The sequence below is a fragment of the Aquarana catesbeiana genome, linkage group LG01 (assembly GCF_042186555.1).
Source record: "Aquarana catesbeiana isolate 2022-GZ linkage group LG01, ASM4218655v1, whole genome shotgun sequence".
In the NCBI taxonomy this organism is placed as follows: domain Eukaryota; kingdom Metazoa; phylum Chordata; class Amphibia; order Anura; family Ranidae; genus Aquarana; species Aquarana catesbeiana.
The window spans coordinates 63295925-63315105 of NC_133324.1; the positions used below are offsets into that span (position 1 = coordinate 63295925).

The 19181-nt window shown below is 44.3% G+C and overlaps 1 protein-coding gene across 1 annotated transcript in view; it reads left to right on the forward strand.

Annotated features, from left to right (window-relative positions):
• The window catches only part of HDHD2 (haloacid dehalogenase like hydrolase domain containing 2), a 52845-nt gene that overhangs the window by 25229 nt on the left and 8435 nt on the right, over nucleotides 1-19181 (forward strand). The window contains exon 5 of the mRNA XM_073619397.1: nucleotides 14845-15061. Coding sequence (XP_073475498.1) covers nucleotides 14845-15061 — 217 coding nt within the window. The remainder of the gene's footprint in view (nucleotides 1-14844; nucleotides 15062-19181) is intronic.

Genomic DNA, 19181 nt, shown 5'->3' on the forward strand with positions numbered 1-19181 from the left:
CTTGAGACTTCTGGTGTCGTCTGTTTGCCAGGGTTGTGGCAGATGGGGCCTGGTTCTGCGTGTAGAAAGAGGAGCAAGTACGTCTAGGGAGGATGACAAGGTGGTGTTGTAGATGGAAGTGGTTAGGTCTGGGCAGGACAGGGGTGCGATTTTGTCATAAAGGCCATCAGTAGCAGAGTGAAGAAGGGAAGGTTTGAGGTTGCGAAGGTTCCTGCGCATTACAGGTCTCCTCAGACCGTCCAGAGCACTGTGTGCATTACGGGCCTCCTCAGACTGTCCAGAGCACTGTGTGCATTACAGGCCTCCTCAGACGCCTGTCGAGAGCACTGTGCATTACAGGCCTCCTCAGACCGTCCAGATGACTGTGTGGATTACAGGCCTCCTCGGACCACCGTCCAGAGCGTGTAATTTTTTTCAAATCTTTCTACCATAAATAATAATATGATTAGATTTTTTTTACTCCAGGAGTATATAAGGAGTTTGGAAATTCTAGAGAAATGCTTAAATATTGCATTACATTATATTTTAGTCGACTGAAATGTACTAGAGGTTTTAGTTGACTAAAATATGACTAAAACAATTCAGATGACTAAAATACGACGAAAACTGAGATAGCATTTTAGTCAAAAGACTGACTAAAACTAAATTGACATTTGACACCAAAATTAACACTGAAGGCAATAGAAGGGACTTAAAGCAGAGTTCCACCCAAAAATTAAACTTGTAACTTTCTGCTTTAAGGGAAGGTGACCCCCTGACATCCCACTTCCTCTCGGCGCACCGCGGCACCGGAAGTAAGTTCACCTCTCCCCCCTCCCTCTCGGCAATCATCTAGGACATGTCACAGCCACAGCCAGGCGCTCACAGTGACAATGCCGGTGCCGCAGAGAGGAGGGGGTGAGGAGCGGGGCTTCGTTCCCCCCGCATCGCTGGACCCTGGGACAGGTAAGTGTCCAATTATTAAAAGTGAGCAGCTGCCGCTATACAAAGCAACCTATTTATCCCGAGGATGCCCCCAAAAATATGAAAAAGTCTGGCACTTGTGAAGAGTCCACGACAGATGACCAACCTGTTGAGGACCGCCCTGGCTAGATGCCCTGGGTGTCTACCCGACCCTATTGAGTGTTGGGGTCCAGCTCCCAAGCAAGTGAGTGGTGGAGTTAGTCCCGAGGTTGAGTGATTACACTTGACCCTAGCTGTCCTTGCAACATCCGGCTCTGACAGATAAGAGGGATGAGAGGTCCTACAAGAACAGATATATCCTGTCAATATCCTACCATGTTGAAACTGGGTACTAGATATGTTGTTAGTTAGTAATTTTAACTGTAGTTAGATATGTTTAGTTTTACACCAAGATACACCGTGAGTTGTACGCGATTATGCACATGGCTATGTGCACCAATTGGCCGGGGTATGCCCCAATGGCCCTGTTTTGTACCTCCACAGCAAAAAATTTTTAATAAAAAGAATTTTCAAAAAAAAAAAGTCAGCAGCTGCAGCCTGCACTATTTTTAGCTGCTGACTTTTATTTATTTATTTTTTTTAAGCGGAACTCCGCTTTAAAAATGCATACTGGAATAGAATTTATTTTTGAACCTGGGTTTAGTGTCACTTTAATGCTGCGAATGCATTAAGCTAGAAATCATTACAGTGCCTTGAAAAAGTATTCATACCCCTTAAAATTTTCCACATTTTGTCATGTTACAACCAAAAACGTAAATGTATTTTATTGGGATTTTATGTGATAGACCAACAAAAATTGGCAAATAATTGTGAAGTGGAAGGAAGGTTTTCACATTTTTTTTACAAATAAATATCTGAAAAGTGTGGAAACCCCTAACTAAAGTCTAATGGAACCAATTGCCTTCAGAAGTGACCTAATTAGTAAATATAGTCCACCTGTGTTTAATTTAATCTCAGTATAAATACATACAATAAATACAGCTGGTCTGTGAAGCCCTCAGAGGTTTGTTAGAGAACCTTTAGTGAACAAACAGCATCATGAAGGCCAAGGAACACACCAAACAGGTCAGGGATAAAGTTGTGGAGAAGTTTAAAGCAGGGTTAGGTTTAAAAAAAAAAAAAAAAAATCTCAAGCTTTGAACATCACACAGAGCACTGTTCAATACTTCATCCGAAAATGGAAAGAGTATGTCACAACTGCAAATCTACCAAGACATGGCCGTCCACCTAAACTGACAGGCCGGGCAAGGAGAGCATTCATCAGAGAAGCAGCCAAGAGGTCCATGGTAACTCTGGAGGAGCTGCAGAGATCCACAGCTCAGGTGGGAGAATCTGTCCACAGGACAACTATTAGTTGTGCTCTCCACAAATCTGGCCTTTATGGAAGAGTGGCAAGAAGAAAGCCGTTGTTGAAAGAAACCCATAAGAAGTCCCGTTTTCAGTTTGCGAGAAGCCATGTGGGGGACAAAGCAAACATGTGGAAGAAAGTGCTCTGGTCAGAGGAGACCAAAATGTAACTTTTTGGCCTAAAAGCAAAATGCTATTTGTGGCAGAAAATGAACACTGCACATCACCCTGAACACACCATCCCCACTGTGAAACATGGTGGTGGCAGCTTCATGTTGTGGGGATGCTTTTTTTCAGCAGGGACAGGGAAGCTGGTCAGAGTTGATGGGAAGATGGATGGAGCCAAATACAGGGCAATCTTAGGAGAACACCTGTTGGTCTGCAAAAGACTTAAGACTGGGGCGGAGGTTCACCTTCCAGCAGGACAACGACCCTAAACATACAGCCAGAGCTACAAAGAAATGGTTTAGATCAAAGCATATTCATGTGTTAGAATGGCCCAGTCAAAATCCAGACCTAAATCCAAATGAGAATCTGTGGCAAGACTTGAAAATCGCTGTTCACAGACGCTCTCCATCCAATCTGACAGAGCTTGAGCTATTTTGCAAAGAAGAATGGGCAAAAAAATTCACCCTCTAGATGTGCAAAGCTGGTAGAGACATCCCCAAAAAGACTTGCAGCTGTAATTGCAGAGAAAGGAGGTTCTACAAAGTATTGGCTCAGGGGGGCTGAATAAAAATGCACGCCACACTTTTCACATATTTATTTATTTGTAAAAAATTTGGAAAACCATTTATCATTTTCTTTCCACTTCACAATTATGTGGCACTTTGTGTTGGTCTATCACATAAAATCCCAATAAAATACATTTACGTTTTTGGTTATAACACGACAAAATGTGGAAAATCTCAAGGGGTATGAATACTTTTTCAAGGCACTATATGTCTTTAGTAACACTTTAAGGCTGTTCTAGAACTTTGGCCGACTCCTGCTGTATTGGCCTAAATTTGAGCTGCATGTAGCCCTGCTTGCACCATTCATCTGCCAAGGAAGCCAGGAGGAAAATTATAGTCCGCACAGCTCCTGCATCCAATTTTATGCAGTCACTGTTCGGATATTCTGACAGCTGCGGGTGCTGGCTGTCAGAATACAATAGCCGGCAGGGGAGAATCAATCGGTTACCAGATCTGTAACATCAAATAGATTTCTCTCGTTCAGCCTGCAGGAAATCTGTGTGTGTATGGGTGGGCTTATGGTTTGTGGAAAGGTGTGTTCAGCCGGAGTGCAGCTTTAACATCTATTGATAAAATGATTTACATTCACCCATTTATCTAAAGAAAAAAAATCCTAGAAATAAACAAGGAATGCTGCTAAATTCTTAGGGAAAAAAAAAGTGAAAATGTTATCTGCAGCTGTATCGCTTCTATGGCCTGATAAGGCTTTCCTGATAATTGCCGCATCCTTGGTATGTCCATGAACGCGCTCTCGTCTACAAAGAGCGACGAAGGTCACCAGGGTGCATGGGAAACCCTCCCCAATTTTATCTAATCTCCTAGCTGCGTTATCTTATCACCCCTGATAGAACCTGATGTTCTCAATTACATTGCACTTCTCTATAACTTATATACAGTATAATTGCATGGCCGCCGTTCCCTATATGCATGGAAGGTGGGGGTGAACCCCGGTCTTCTGCAGGTCAATGGTCCCGCTGTCTTTATGCCGGGGTAATAAACTGACACTGATCCAGAATCTTATGTATCTTGTCAGTTGTTGATACCTATCTGGGATGTAGGTTACCAACCTACAATAATATTGACAACAGATTGAAGTTTACAAGCGAAGCTGTCCGCGTTCTTCTAGGGGGCCTTGAAACAGAGTTCTCACCTTTCCCTCTTGGACCCGAGCTGTCTCTTGTAAAAGCCCAACTTTAGAGAAATTTTGTATTGAAAGTATTAACTGCTTGTGTAATTAGTATTTTAGTATTCGTAAAATATTGTAGGTGCAGCACTTTCACATAAATATGCAAAAGAAAGTCCTTTTCCAAAGGATGTTAAAGGTTTCAAAGTAAGGGATCCGACCCGTGCCATTTCCACACTGTCAGAAACCATGAAATCAGGCCGAGACAGAAGTACAGTTAAATCACACTTGTTTAATAACAAAAGTAAAAGGAACAAATGTAGTCAAAACATACCGGAACGGATAGTCAGCCAAGCCAGAAGTCAGGGATCAATGTAGTGGAAGTTCTGGAGTCAGAAAGGATGTCAGCAAAGCAAGTCTTTAACAGGATCGCAGGAGATTCTGTGATGTTGACCAAGGCGAAGGCAGAGAACCTCTGGTCTGAATAGCTTAAGTAGGCAGGAGTGACGAGCAGGATATCATCAACAGCTGAGTACCTGTGGAGAGATAGGAGCTGGCAATTAGCCAACAGCTGAGCGGCCAGCTCTGAGAAGGAAGGGCTGAGCCCAGCCTTGACACACACAAGAAGTGCTGTAAAGGTCCTCCACCAAGAGCAAAGCACACACTGACCCTTACCCTCAGTGGTGGACCACTCTGTATATAGCGGTCAAACACGCTCAGTTAAACTCAGCTCCAAGCCACCACAACCACAGGAACACCAGATGTCTGTAGCCCAATCGACATTGAACTCCATCGAAGAAGGACCTCAGATCATGCAGGGTTTGGGGATAGGTAAAAGACACTTCATTGTGCAGTATTATTGATTGCTAAAATCCATTTAAAAATTCCCAAAATATACTCACAAACCTGTAAAAATTGCATGTCAATCCATAAAATCTCAAATGTTTCCAACAATTAAGATGGCCAACTTCTATGGCGCGGTGACGTCACCAAGCTCCACCCAACGCGACCAAGCTCCACCCAACGCATTTCGTCATAAAGACGTGCATGACCAGAGAACTGTGCTAGCTGCTTTCTTCATTGTGTATTTATCTCTATATATCTTTATATTAGTGCAAGTGCAGGTGAAGTGTGGTTTTATACATTTTAGCATTAGTATTTAAAGCAGTATCGAACAAAAAAGCAAACATTTATTATATTGCCAATTATTAGATGTGGTGGCTACATTCGGTTTTTTTCTTTTTTAGCCTTTTTTACCTTTATTTTCACCTGGTGACCCTGCCAGTAAGTCCTGATATTTTTCAATATCAAGCTGTTCTGCAGATGTAGCAGTTATGGGGTTGAGACAAACAATTTTTTACTGGCAGGGGTGCTTGCAATGATCAGCTTTTATTTTAGCTATGTAAAAACCTTATCCCAAAAGGACAACAAAACTGTTTGCTGTAACTGCTTATAAAATATTAACTGAGGTTCAGCTTCAATTTGATCTAAATCTGCTAGTACATCTAACACTCCCCTTCCCCAGACTGACCATGCTGCTCTCTGCTGTGCCTCCTGTGCTCATTCATCCAGAAACTTTCTGCATTAATCAATGGCTAACTTGGTAGAACACCACCTGTGTGGGGAGACAGTTAATCAACGGCAAGAAGAACCAATGAATTACATGAGCGCTCACCAGCTTCCTCGCAGTTCATGGTTATCAACAGGATGTCTGCCACGATCGCCAACGGTAATTGTAGTTCATTCATTCACAGAACTCTGTGAATCCCGGAGCCCCATACAACTGCTCTTTTCAAATTGTGACATCAGTTGCAGGTATAGGATGCTTCACCCGCTGTCACTATGGGGGAGGGGGTTGGGTGGGACACAGGGGCTGCTACTTGAATATGGGTGTAATATGTTACTAAAAGTGAACTTATTTCACACCCAAAACTGTTTTAAAGTATACCCCAATGCACTCTGAAGAGAAAAAGTATATGTAAAATAAGTCCCATCAATGGTGTCAGTGGCAGTAAGGCTAACCCCCAGCATTGGTGATAGTGGCTCCAATCTAACACCCCTCCCCCCTTCCCCCGCATTGATGTCAGTGGACACCAAAATAACCCACAGCATTGGTGTCAGTGGCCACAATAAAACCACCCCTCCGCCCCCGGCATTGGTGTCAGTGGATGCAATAATAAGCCCCAGCATTGGTGTCACTGACTACAATCACCCCCTCCCTTCAGCCCCCCAGCATTGGTGTCAATGAGTGCAAAAACAATCCCCAGCATTGGTGCAAGTGACCGGAATAATAACCCCCAGCATCGGTGTCAATGGATGCATTATCAAAGTGATTGTAAAGTCTATTTTTTTTAGGTTATATTTACTTGCTCTGTTTGCATTGAGCAGCCCATATATTCCTCTTCTCATGTCCCTCTTCTGTGATGCTGGCCCCTCCCTCCAGTTGAGTGTCCCCACAACAAGCAGCTTACTATGGGGGCACCCAAGAAGAGTCGCAGCTCCCTGTGTCCATTCAGACACGGAGCTGTGACCCGGCTCCGCACTCCCCCCCCCCCCCCCTTCCTGATTGGCTAGCTGACTTTGACAGCAGTGGGAGCCAATGGCGCCGTTGGTGTGTATCAGCCAATCAGGAGAGAGAGTTTCGAGAAGACCGAGACACTTGTGAACATCACTGGACAGAGATGGGGCTCAGGTAAGTATTAGGGGGTGCTGGGGAGGCTGCTGCACACAGAAGGCGTTTTATCTTGATGCATATAATGCATTAGGATAAAAAAAACCATCTGACTTTACAACCCCTTTAAACATTAGTGTCAGTGGAAGAAATAATAACCACGGCATTGGTGTCCTGAATGCAATAATAACCCCCAGCATTGGTGTCCATGAATGCAATAATAACCCCCAGCATTGGTGTCCATGAATGCAATAATAACCCCCAGCATTGGTGTCCATGAATGCAATAATAACCCCCAGCATTGGTGTCCATGAATGCAATAATAACCCCCAGCATTGGTGTCCATGAATGCAATAATTACCCCCAGCATTGGTGTCCATGAATGCAATAATAACCCCCAGCATTGGTGTCCTGAATGCAATAATTACCCCCAGTATTGATGTTCATGGATGCCATAATAACCCCCCAAATTGGTGTCAATACAACTGTCAATACGACTGTGTGTGACCCACTTCAGGAAGCAGCACACATCTGCTAGTTATGAGCCCCCTTCCATCACATGTACAGTCAGGTCCATAAATATTGGGACATCAACACAATTCTAATCTTTTTGGCTCTATACACCACCACAATGGATTTGAACTGAAACGAACAAGATGTGCTTTAACTGCAGACTTTAATTTGAGGGTATTTACATCCAAATCAGGTGAACGGTGTAGGAATTACAACACTTTGTATATGTGCCTCCCACTTTTTAATGGACCAAAAGTAATGGGACAGATTAACAATCATCCATCAAACTTTCACTTTTTAATACTTGGTTGCAAATCCTTTGCAGTCAATTACAGCCTGAAGTCTGGAATGCATAGACATCACCAGACACTGGGTTTCATCCCTGGTGATGCTCTGCCAGGCCTCTACTGCAACTGTCTTCAGTTCCTGCTTGTTCTTGGGGCATTTTCCCTTCAGTTTTGTCTTCAGCAAGTGAAATGCATGCTCAATCGGATTCAGGTCAGGTGATTGACTTGGCCATTGCATAACATTCCACTTCTTTCCCTTAAAAAACTCTTTGGTTGCTTTCGCAGTATGCTTCGGGTCATTGTCCATCTGCACTCTTTGGTTGCCAGGTGCGGAGTAATAGGTGCTGATAATCAGATGGTGCCAGTGACTAGAGCTACAGCGGGATCTGTGTAATCTTTACGAGGGCAGATACGGGTATGATAAGCCCCTTGTACAGCTCTGACCAGTTACGTGCGAAGAGGCACATGTGCATCTAGCCAGAGGGGGGGGGGGCCTGTGCTTACATCCGCAGTGTTGGGGCCCACTGCCACTGCAGTCCGAGCCCACCCAGTTGTGTGAGAATAGCGAATGAATATTTGCTATTCTCACACTGATCCTCCTCCCGGCCAACCAGGAAGCAGGTCATGAGACCCGTCACCTTATTGGCTGAAAGGACAGGTGATCCTATTTGACGCCTAGAAGGAGGGAGGGAGGAGATGCTGTGATGCAGAGGAGGAGATGCCCGTCGTTGCGCTGCCCACCTATAACCCAGATGGGGTAAGTGCTGGATGAGCGACTGGTGGTGGTTGTTTGCTGCCCCCCCCCCCCCAAAAAAAAGTCACCAGCCGCCACTGGACATTACGCTGCACCACACATTATCATCACGTGCTGCAATGCACATCCATCGGAAGGTGAGTTGGGGTGCCATTCAGACATCAGAGTGGTCATGTGTGTTCTTCCTAGAATTGTACTGTAATGTGTGTATTTCTTCCGGATCTGTGCAGTCATTCAGTGTGAGGCTTTCTTCCTGTAATAAAGACCGCTCACTGCTGCTCTCTCTCCTTGTGCGGGGTGACTGGTCTTGTCTCCGCCCCCTCCTGTAGTTTCCTGCAAGCAGCCTGGAGAGGGTGGAGCCTGCTGGGCCCCTCCCACAGCTCTGCTGTCTGCTATTGCCATCCATTGAGACTGCACTTACTGCCCACTAAGCATTTGGTGGAACCTAACCAGGGGAAATCAAGTCCTTAGTGAAGTGAAATCGGAAAGGGGCACAGAAGCATTTTTTGTCTGCTGATCTTCCTATTACTATATGGTGAATGCAGCAAGAGGAGTGAGACTTCACAATGCTCAGTTCTTTGATGGCAGACAGTGGTTCAGCCTTCCAGCATCCTTTGCTGTGAATAGAGTTGGTCTTTACAAGTAATGTGAAGCGGAGAAGTTTAGTGACAAGGGTTAACGTGTCACACGATCGTACTACCTGCCGCCTCTTTTCCCTGGCACAGCCTTGTCTCTTTCTGCTCTTCTTCCTCCTGATAGCGGAGTGTTGTAATGGGATGACGGCGGGTTTATAGGGCCGGGGTAATAAAAGGGGTTTTGCAACCAAAGAGATGTCAAAATTTATTGTGTAAGACGGAGATGTCGGAGGAAGTTCTAATAGGGTGAACTTGATTCTCAGTAACTCACAACTCATTTATAGAAGAGGAATCAGTTGTCACCCATAGGAGCCGGATTCTCTCATTTGCCTTTGGGCTTATTCACACTGGCGTCCCTCTGAAAAGCGTTGTGTGGTGGATCACATTTCAGATGGTGTTGGACAGCCATATTACCTCCTCGCTGCCTGTTTTAACCGCTTCAGCCCCGGAAGAATTTACCCCCTTCCTGACCAGAGCACTTTTTGCGATTCGGCACTGCGTCGCTGTAACTGACAATTGCGTGGTCGTGCGACGTGGCTCCGAAACAAAATTGATGTCCTTTTTTTCCCACAAATAGAGCTTTCTTTTGGTGGTATTTGATCACCTCTGCGATTTTTTTTTTTTTTTGCGCTATAAACAAAATAAGAGCGACAATTTAAAAAAAAAATGCATTTTTTTTACTTTTTGCTATAATAAATATCCCCAAAAAATATATTAAAAAACATTTTTTTTCCTCAGTTTAGGCCGATACGTATTCTTCTACATATTTTTGGTAAAAAAAATCGCAATAAGCGTTTAGTGATTGGTTTGCGCAAAAGTTATAGCGTTTACAAAATAGGGGATAGTTTTATGGCATTTTTATTAATAATTTTTTATTTACTAGTTTTGGCGGCGATCAGCGATTTTTATTGTGACTGCGACATTATGGCGGACACATCGGACATTTCTGACACATTTTTGGGACCATTGTCATTTATACAGCAATCGGTGCTATAAAAATGCACTGATTCCTGTGTAAATGACACTGGCAGTGAAGGGGTTAACCACTAGGGGGCGGGGAGGGGTTAAGTGTGTCCTAGGGGAGTGATTCTAACTGTCAGGGGGATGGGCAGTGAGTGTGACGTCACTGATCTCTGCTCCGATGACAGGGAGCAGAGATCCAGTGACACTGTCACTAGGCAGAACGGGGAGATGCTGTTTACAACGGAATCTCCCCGTTCGTCCTCTCCGTGAGGACAATCGCGGGTATGCCTGCGGCGATCGAGTCCGCGGGACCCGCGACCCGACTCACGGAGATCGCGGCAGGCGCGCACACGCCGGCGGCGGCAGATTCCAAGTAACGTACAGGTACGTTACTTTGCGCAGCCGTGCCATTCTGCTGACGTATATCTACAGGAGCCGGTCGGGAACCGGTTAACCATGAAAATGCTGACCGACCACACCACAACCACATGTATTGCAGGCGGTTGCAGGGCAGTTGCAGTGCAGTCCTATTTGAATGAGTCACATTAAGCCCCTGGTGTCCAACCTGCGGCCCTCTGGTCCTTTCTGTGCGGCCCTCAGGACTTCTGCAGACACTGTTTTGTGCTTCCCTAATGCCCTGTTATATCAGTGATTTCTAGCAGTCTCTTATAATATGTCTGCAGTCTGACTGTCTCCTCAAGTATCTCCTCCAGTCTCCAACAACTCCTATAGCCTGTTCACAGTCAGTCTCCCGTATCATGTCTGTAGTCTCTGGCCATCTCTTGTATCATGTCCGCAGTCTCTGACCATTTCTTGTATCATGTCCGCAGTCTCTGACCATTTCTTGTGTCATGTCTGTAGTCTCTGGCCATCTCTTGTATCATGTCCGCAGTCTCTGACCATTTCTTGTATCATGTCCTCAGTATCTGATCATCTCTTGTATCCTGTCCTGAGTCTCTGACCATCTTTTGTATCATGTCCACAGTCTCTGGCCGTCTCTTGTATTCTGTCCTCAGTCTCTGCACATCTCTTGTATCATGTCCTCAGAATCTGACCATCTCTTATATCATGTCTGCAGTCTCTGCGCATCTCTTGTATCCTGTTCTCAGTCTCTGACTATCTCTTGTATCCTCTCTGAAGTCTCTGACCATCTCTTGCTATCATGTCTGTAGTCTCTGACCATCTCTTGCTATCATGTCTGTAGTCTCTGACCATCTCTTGCTATCATGTCTGTAGTCTCTGACCATTTCTTGTATCCTGTCCTCAGTATCTGAGCATCTCTTGTATCCTGTCCTCAGTCTCTGACTATCTTTTATATTATGTCCACAGTCTCTGGCCATCTCTTGTATTCTGTCCTCAGTCTCTGCACATCTCTTGTATCATGTCCTCAGAATCTAAGCATCTCTTGTATCCTATCCTCAGTCTCTGACCATCTCTTGCATCATGTCAACAGTCTCCGACCATCTCTTATATCATGTCTGCAGTCTCTGCGCATTTCTTGTATCCTGTCCTCAGTCTCTGACTATCTCTTGTATCCTCTCTGAAGTTTCTGACCATCTCTTGCTATCATGTCTGCAGTCTCTGACCATCACTTGTATTATGTCCACAGTCTCTGACCATTTCTTGTATCATGTCCTCAGTCTCTGACCATCTTTTGTATTATGTCTGCAGTCTCTGACCACCTAAGGAAGCCCCCTGACTGCCCACCTAAAGAAGGACATGCAGACACTCAGGGCTGTACACATGCCGTGGTGGTGCCAAAAGTTAAAGAGCACGTTGCATTTGGCGTGCATTCGCTAGAGAAGGCCACCTATTGAAGTGCGCGGAGCTGTGCTGCAATCAACCTGCAACTGTGTGTAATGCATGCGGTTGTGGTTCTGTGGTGTGGCATTTACGGGGTTAAAACTGGTGGTGAGGATGTGATATGTTGCCTCCTCACCAGATTACAGGTTTAACCCCGCAGCCACACCTGTGCAATAAGTCCAATGCAGTGGACTGCTTTTCAGAGAGACAATAAATGCTAAATCTTCCTTTTTAATAAGAAAACAAGAACAATATTTTTTAAACGGAGCGAACCTCAGATCTTTAAATAAAAAAGTTGTCTGGGATTGGCGATTTTCATTCATTTTATGCGTCTACATCCAAACATTAAACCAAATATCATGTGTCCAATGCTTGTGGCAGCCTAACTTCATATACTTTAAAGGGCACAAAAAAAAATAAAAAATGAAATACCCTAGTAGTCCGCCCCCCCCCCCCCCCTCCACACTGCAAGGGTTAAATGCTGACGAAAGTGGTTGTAAACCCTCACATATACCCAGTGAAGTGACTAACTAGAGATGAAACAAATCCTCCCACATAAGTTGTACCTGTCCATGCAGTCTTCTCTACATCCATTCAAAATTCAGAATTTATAAGCTTGTCTGAGAGTTCAGAAAAAAGGGGGCGGAGAGCTGAAGTTACAGACTGCAAAGCTCAGTGAAGAGAGCTCTAAGAGCTGATTGGAGGGAAAGGACACACCCCCCCTTCACACAGCACACAGAAGCAGATCTGAGGCTGTCAATCAGCTGGAAGTCCCTCCCCTGTCACCATTTTTCTCTTGGTGTCAGGAAAACTTGTAAGAAGTGATTCATGTTGATAGCAGAGGAAGGGGGCAACAGAAAAAAATGACATTTAGTGCTCTGGATTAGGACAAGTACACATTATATAAGGATATGCTTTCTTCAAATTTTATGTCTGAGGTTTACAACCACTTTAAGTCTAGGGGGTGCAGAAGAAGCTGTATTGCATACAGGACTGCCCGTTCCAAAAGGCTCCCTCAATTCATGCAACCGGTCTACAGCAGCATCTTCTGTAAGCTTCTCCCAGCCGCGGTCACACTCCAGCCTCCATCACATACAATACAGGGTTAATAACTGTACGTGATGATGTCGAGGCTCCACCCACAGACCGGAGTTTCATTATTCATATATTAAAAATGGATTATAAATACCGTATTTATCGGCGTATAACACGCACTTTTTTCCCCTTAAAATCAGGGGAAAATCGCGGGTGCGTGTTATACGCCGATCCCCTGCGATCTTGACCTGTCAGAACTAAAAAATCGCCGACCGCGATTTGAAAATGGCGCCGCCGGCGCCGAAATACACAGTGCCGGTCCTCGGCTCTTCTCGGCCACTTTCGGTTTCACTCGAGCGCCGCCCGAACCTAGCCGAGTATACTCGGCTAGTTTTGGATAGCTCCGCTCACCGTCACGCCCATCCCGAGTGGAGCCGAAAGTGAACGAGAGCCGCCGAGAAGAGCCGAGGACCGGCTCTGTGTATTTCGGCGCCGGCGGCACCATTTTCAAATCGCGGTGATTTTGAAGCTCAGAGGCTTCAGCAAGGCTGGACTGGGGCAAGGCTGCACTTGGGCAAGGCTGGACTGGGGCAAGGCTGGACTGGGGCAAGGCTGCAATGGACACTGGGGAAGGCTGCACTGACATGGCTGCACTGACATGGCTGCACTGACAAGGCTGCACTGACAAGGCTGCACTGACATGGCTGCACTGACAAGGCTGCACTGACATGGCTGCACTGACAAGGCTGCACTGACATGGCTGCACTGACAAGGCTGCACTGACATGGCTGCACTGAGAAGGCTGCAATGATGGGCATTTAAATGTAAGTTTTTTTCCCTTCAAGTTCCCTCCTAAAAGTTTTTTTTTCCTTAAAATTCCCTCCTAAATTGGGGTGCGTGTTATACGCCGGTAAATACGGTAATAAATATATTCATTATTTAAAAAAAATGCAGGGTATAGCCATTAGATGGGGCTGTGCCCATTATAATTTGCATACCGGTAAATCCTCCTAGAGGCGGCAGAGATACCCATTCATATAGACTCCCGGTGCTGCACTTGTGGAATCTGTTGGCTCAGTCAGGAGGGTCAGGGGGCATTAAAATGATTGCTGGATAAAAGTGTACTTATCCTTTAAGCTGTTACTCGGTAACAATATTTTCTTGAAGGAGTAGGTGTTTTTTTTTTTAGCCAACATACCACACTAGGTACAGACAAGTGATAACACCCTTTTCTACTAGGCCCCGCCCCTTGTGTTGCAATTATTTTATTAAAAGAATTCTGCTATTGGAGGCAGTGTGCAGACTGCTGTATATGCAGAGGACTTCCCCCAACTCTACATTATCAACAAACAAGAGAAAGGGAGTTGCTTTCTGTAGGATATCCCATCAGACTATATGAATATACACACAAGCCTGAAGGGATGTCCTACGGCAGCCTTTCTCAACCATTTTACCCCAGGGAAACCCTTAAAGTATTTTTCAGATCTCGGGGAACCCCTGATAAAACCTATTAATTGGGGGTCAGTGGGAACAACGCCCCTTACTTTGGTGGTCAGTGAGAAGAATGCCCTTTTTTACAGTGGCGGTAAGAATGGACCCCTTACAGAGAGCTATAAATATCATTGGTGTCGTACCACTGGCTGCTCCAAGTGGCATTGGCTCAGAACTATGTCGGCACCATCAAATAGGTGGTAAATCAGCCACAGCTCAAGGAACCCCTAGCCACCCCCTGAAGTTCTTTTGCTGAATTCCTCTACAAATGTCCATGAGTGGCCAGAAGAGAGAACTGGCCCAGGAGGGCCATTATGGTAGTTATAGCCCTGCCTAGGTGTATTGAATGAGACTAAAGATTATTATTTTTTTTAATTATTTGTTTTTAATAATTTTAGGTTCCTCAAAATCACATAGCTTGCATACTTTTATATTAAGTGTATCTGTTGTCTACTAGAGGCTAAAGTGCCTACTGAAGTCTAACGTGTTCTAAGGCTTCTCCTACATATAAATCTTTCCTTTAAGGCTGGTCCTGGATGGAGCTCCAATCATTGCCATCCACAAGGCAAGGTACTACAAGAGGAAGGATGGCTTGGCCCTGGGTCCTGGTCCATTTGTCACAGCCCTGGAGTATGCTACTGACACCAAAGCCACTGTGGTTGGGAAACCGGAGAAGACTTTCTTCCTGGAAGCCTTGAGGAGCACAGGCTGCAGCCCAGAGGAGGCCGTCATGATCGGGGATGTGAGTTGGAATTGTTGAAGTGTATGTCATGAAAAATAGAAAATATGTATTCAGTACACCTTTGCAGTACACTCACCTGTTCCCATGGTTTAACCCTTTCATGCCTAAGCCTATTTATGACATTTGTTGCTTACGTTAAAATCCGTATATATAATATATATATATATATATATATATATATATATATATATATATATATATATATATATATATATATATATATATATATATTCGGTGCAACGATCGCCATTTTATTCTCTAGGGTCTCTGCTAAAAAAAAAAAGATTATATATAATCTTTTTTTTTTTTTTTTTTTAGCAGAGACCCTAGAGAATAAAATGGCGATCGTTGCAATATTTTACGTCGCACCGTATTTGCGCAGCGGTCTTCCAAATGCAATTTTTTGGGAAGACACTTTCATGAATTTAAAAAAAAACTAAACTAAACAGTAAAGTTATCCCAATTTCTTTGTATAATGTGAAAGAGGATATTGCCGAGTAAATAGATACCGAACATGTCATGCTTTGAAATTGCGCCCAATCGTGGTATGGCGACAAATTATGGTACCTAAAAATCTTCATAGGCGACGCTTTATAAAAAGGTAATGGTTACCAGGTTAGAGTTACAGAGGTGGTCTTTTGCTAGAATTATTGCTCTCACTCTGACGATTGCGTCGATACCTCACCTGTGATTTGAACACGGTTTACATATGCGGGCGCAACTTACGTATGCGTTTTCTTTGCTGCACGGGGTTGGGGCGCATTTATTTTAATTTTTTTACATTGTCCCTTTAAAAAAGAAAACAATTCTGATCACTTTTATTGAACATAAGGATCATTGCTGTCATAAGGAATGTAAACATCCTTTGTGACAGTAATAGGTGGTGACAGGTACTCTTTATGGAGGGGTATAAAAGACCCCAAATCCCTTCTTTGCACTTAAAAGTGTTCAGATCGCCAAAAAGGGCGATTCTGAATACTGCCATTTTTTTAAGCCCCTCCTGGGCTTAGCTATATTGTTTATAACTGACAGGTTTATCGCTGTGCTGGGAATGACACTTGGGGCTGTGAGAGAGGAGAAAGAGAAAGGCACGCAGAGCAGCTATGCCTACCCCTCCCCTCTGCTGCCTATTCACAGAAGCCTTTGTATTTTGTGAACGTGTTCATATAATACAAAGGCTTCAGTGAATGCACAGGTGGAGCGAGCATAACAGCTGCAGCAACTCTCCTGTTCAAGATGCCTTTCTCCTCTCCCACAGCCCTGAGTGTCTTGAGTGTAATTCACAGCAGTAAACCTGTCAGATATAAATAAAAGAGATAAGCCCAGGAGAAGCCATGCACCTCTTTGGACCGTCACTTTTTACAAAGTGTCTGAATTCCTGGAATTCAGCTTTACCCACCCCCCAAAAAAAAGACCATTTCTAAGACCCCACACGCTCGTATGAACATAAATAAAGTTGTCAGGGGTGCCTACGCATGAAAATGTTGACTGGGATACCCATGTTACATATCGCCGCACACTCCGGGGTGAGACCAATCATTCTAGGCCTGTTATTCATGGTTATCTCTAAACTGATGACCTGTAGGGGGCTTTTAAAAACATAACTTACGGAAAATATAGGGTGCCCAAGTTTGTTGCTGTTTCACAGACGCACGCAATTTTAAGCTTTGGCATGTTGGGTATCTATTTAGTTGATACAACCTCATCAAAAATGGGAAATATATTGCGTTTGGGTGCCCTAAAATTACTTTTATTGTCATTTTTTTTTACATTTCATAAACTGTTGCGTTAATATTGTGTGACGTCAAAAATGTGAGCTACCACTATTTTTAAGGATGTTTGCTCAGAAAATATATAATGTTTTGAAGGTTTTAACTATTCTTCCATGCTAAAAAAATGTGTTTTTTTTTTTTTTTTTTTTAACGTGTGCTAAAAACACAAAAGCTTCTCTGGCAGCGAAAGGGTTAGATGGCGATTTACGGTCTTTTTATACTAACTTCCCGTATTCCCCTGTAATATGAACTGAGTGAGCTAGTTAGCTTTTTGTTCAGTGCCATTCTAACACTGGGAGCTTGCCGACAGGAGAGAATGATCGTGTTATCAGTGTACTGCTGCAACCTTCATTGTCCAGTCCACGTTTGATCTTTTTTTTTTGCTGCAGTGGGTTTAAGGCAAGGTCAGAGTCCTGGCCGTGCTGTCTGACGGAGGTGCCTGGATCACAAAACTAGCTGAACAGAAGTTACAAATAAATAAATAACAAACCCAGTAAAAGACAACATCCCCCCCTAAAGAAAGTCTTGTTGGTCCTTAAAAAAAAAAAAAGCCCAACATCTGTAATGTGACAATGATTTTAAATGAAAATCACAAACCATAGACCCTCCAGTTGGGTTGATTTCCATTCTGCTGCATTGATTGGCCGTGGTGGAATTTTGTTGATTTACTTGTATGTATATGTCTGTACCTAGGTGTGTAGTCACTATGCAGAGTGCTGGGAGAATCCTAATTGTTCCCACTGAAGTCCATCTATCATACAACAGAAGCTAAAATCTGCAGTACAACACTGACCTCTTGTGGTTATTTTTGGCATTACCTCCACAATCAGAGTTCACAGCTAAAGCCTCGTACACACGATCAAATTTTTGGACGACCATTCGTCTGTTTTTTTTTTTGTTGCATGCTAGTCTCTTGTCGAGAGTGAAAAAGTTACTTTGCCATGCGAAAATTCTCGTAGGACAGAAATTTTGTAGTCGGCAAATCCAGCTTTTGTCGGACGAAAAAATGGAATTGGCTGTCGAAAAGCACCATACTGAAGATCCGAAAATCAGCAGATTGTTCGCTGAACAACATTTTACTTCCGATTTTCGTATTGTGTGTACGGGCCTTTAGTGCTGATTAGACACAGTGCACGAAAAACAGTGTTCCACCTGGAGGCCGGTAAATATACTGATGCAGGAAGTCCCCGAGTTACGAACACAATAGGGACTATAGGTTTGTTCGTAAGTCGCAACACTGCATTTGTAAGTGTAACTTCCGGTCGGAACACTGCATTCGTAAGTGTAAGGTCCGCCTGTGCATGGATGTGGAATGTTCCGGGCGCTTGTTATGTTATCTGGGGCTCTTTTGGCCATGCAGTATATGTAGTACTGCAGTATGGGATGTGTCCGGAGGTATCCAGGACCAACGTGGAGCACAAGTGGCCGGCATTTGAGGCCGTTTGTAAATAGGAGTTGTTCGTAACTCGGGTACTGCCTGTAGTTTGATCATGGTAGGCAGGATTGTGTAAGGCTTTAAAGAGCTATCCAAAAGAAATATTTTAGCTATAGGTAGAGCATGGTGGACTGAGTTAGCCTCAAACTTCTTAGGTGTTTTTGGATACTCCTGACCATAGTTCCCAACTCTGTTTCTGTCCACCTGGGAATTTTGGGTGTTTCCATCCACCTCTGTGTGCGTCTCTGCTCCTTCTATTACATTCTCTTTAATACAAAAACAACAGGGATGGTGGGAACCCCTCATAATGGGTATATCAGCTATGTAGACCTAGGAACTCAGAAAAGGGATGGTGGGAACCCCTCATAATGGGCACAGCAGGTGTACAGACCCGGGAACTGAGCACAGGGATGGTGGGAACCCCTTTATAATGGGCACAGTAGGTGTACAGACCTGGGAACTCAGTACATGGATACTGGGAGCCCTTCATAATGGGCACAGCAGGTGTGCAGAACCAAGAACTCAATTCAGGGATGGTGGGAACCCCTCAAAATGGGAACATTAGGTGTGAATGAACACTGCCTATTCATTCAAAATAAGCAAAAAGATCATTCAGCACTGTGCTGCTGTGAATTCTATCTGCGTCTGCAATGATGAGTGATCTTTTACTATTATAAATGAACAAAAAGGTCTGTCGGGACGATGCAGATTGTTCATTCATTCAGAAGAATGGTCTTCTTAGCGAGAAGTGGGGTCTCAATGCTGGCCGTACCTCCCTACAGGAATGCCCATAAATTGGGCTTCAGACTGAGGTGGAGCTACAGCCAGCATTACCATCAATAAAGAGAAGGTTTTACTCAGCAACAGGGACCCGGATCAAAGCAAGACTGGCGGTATATGCTCTTGGGCCCCC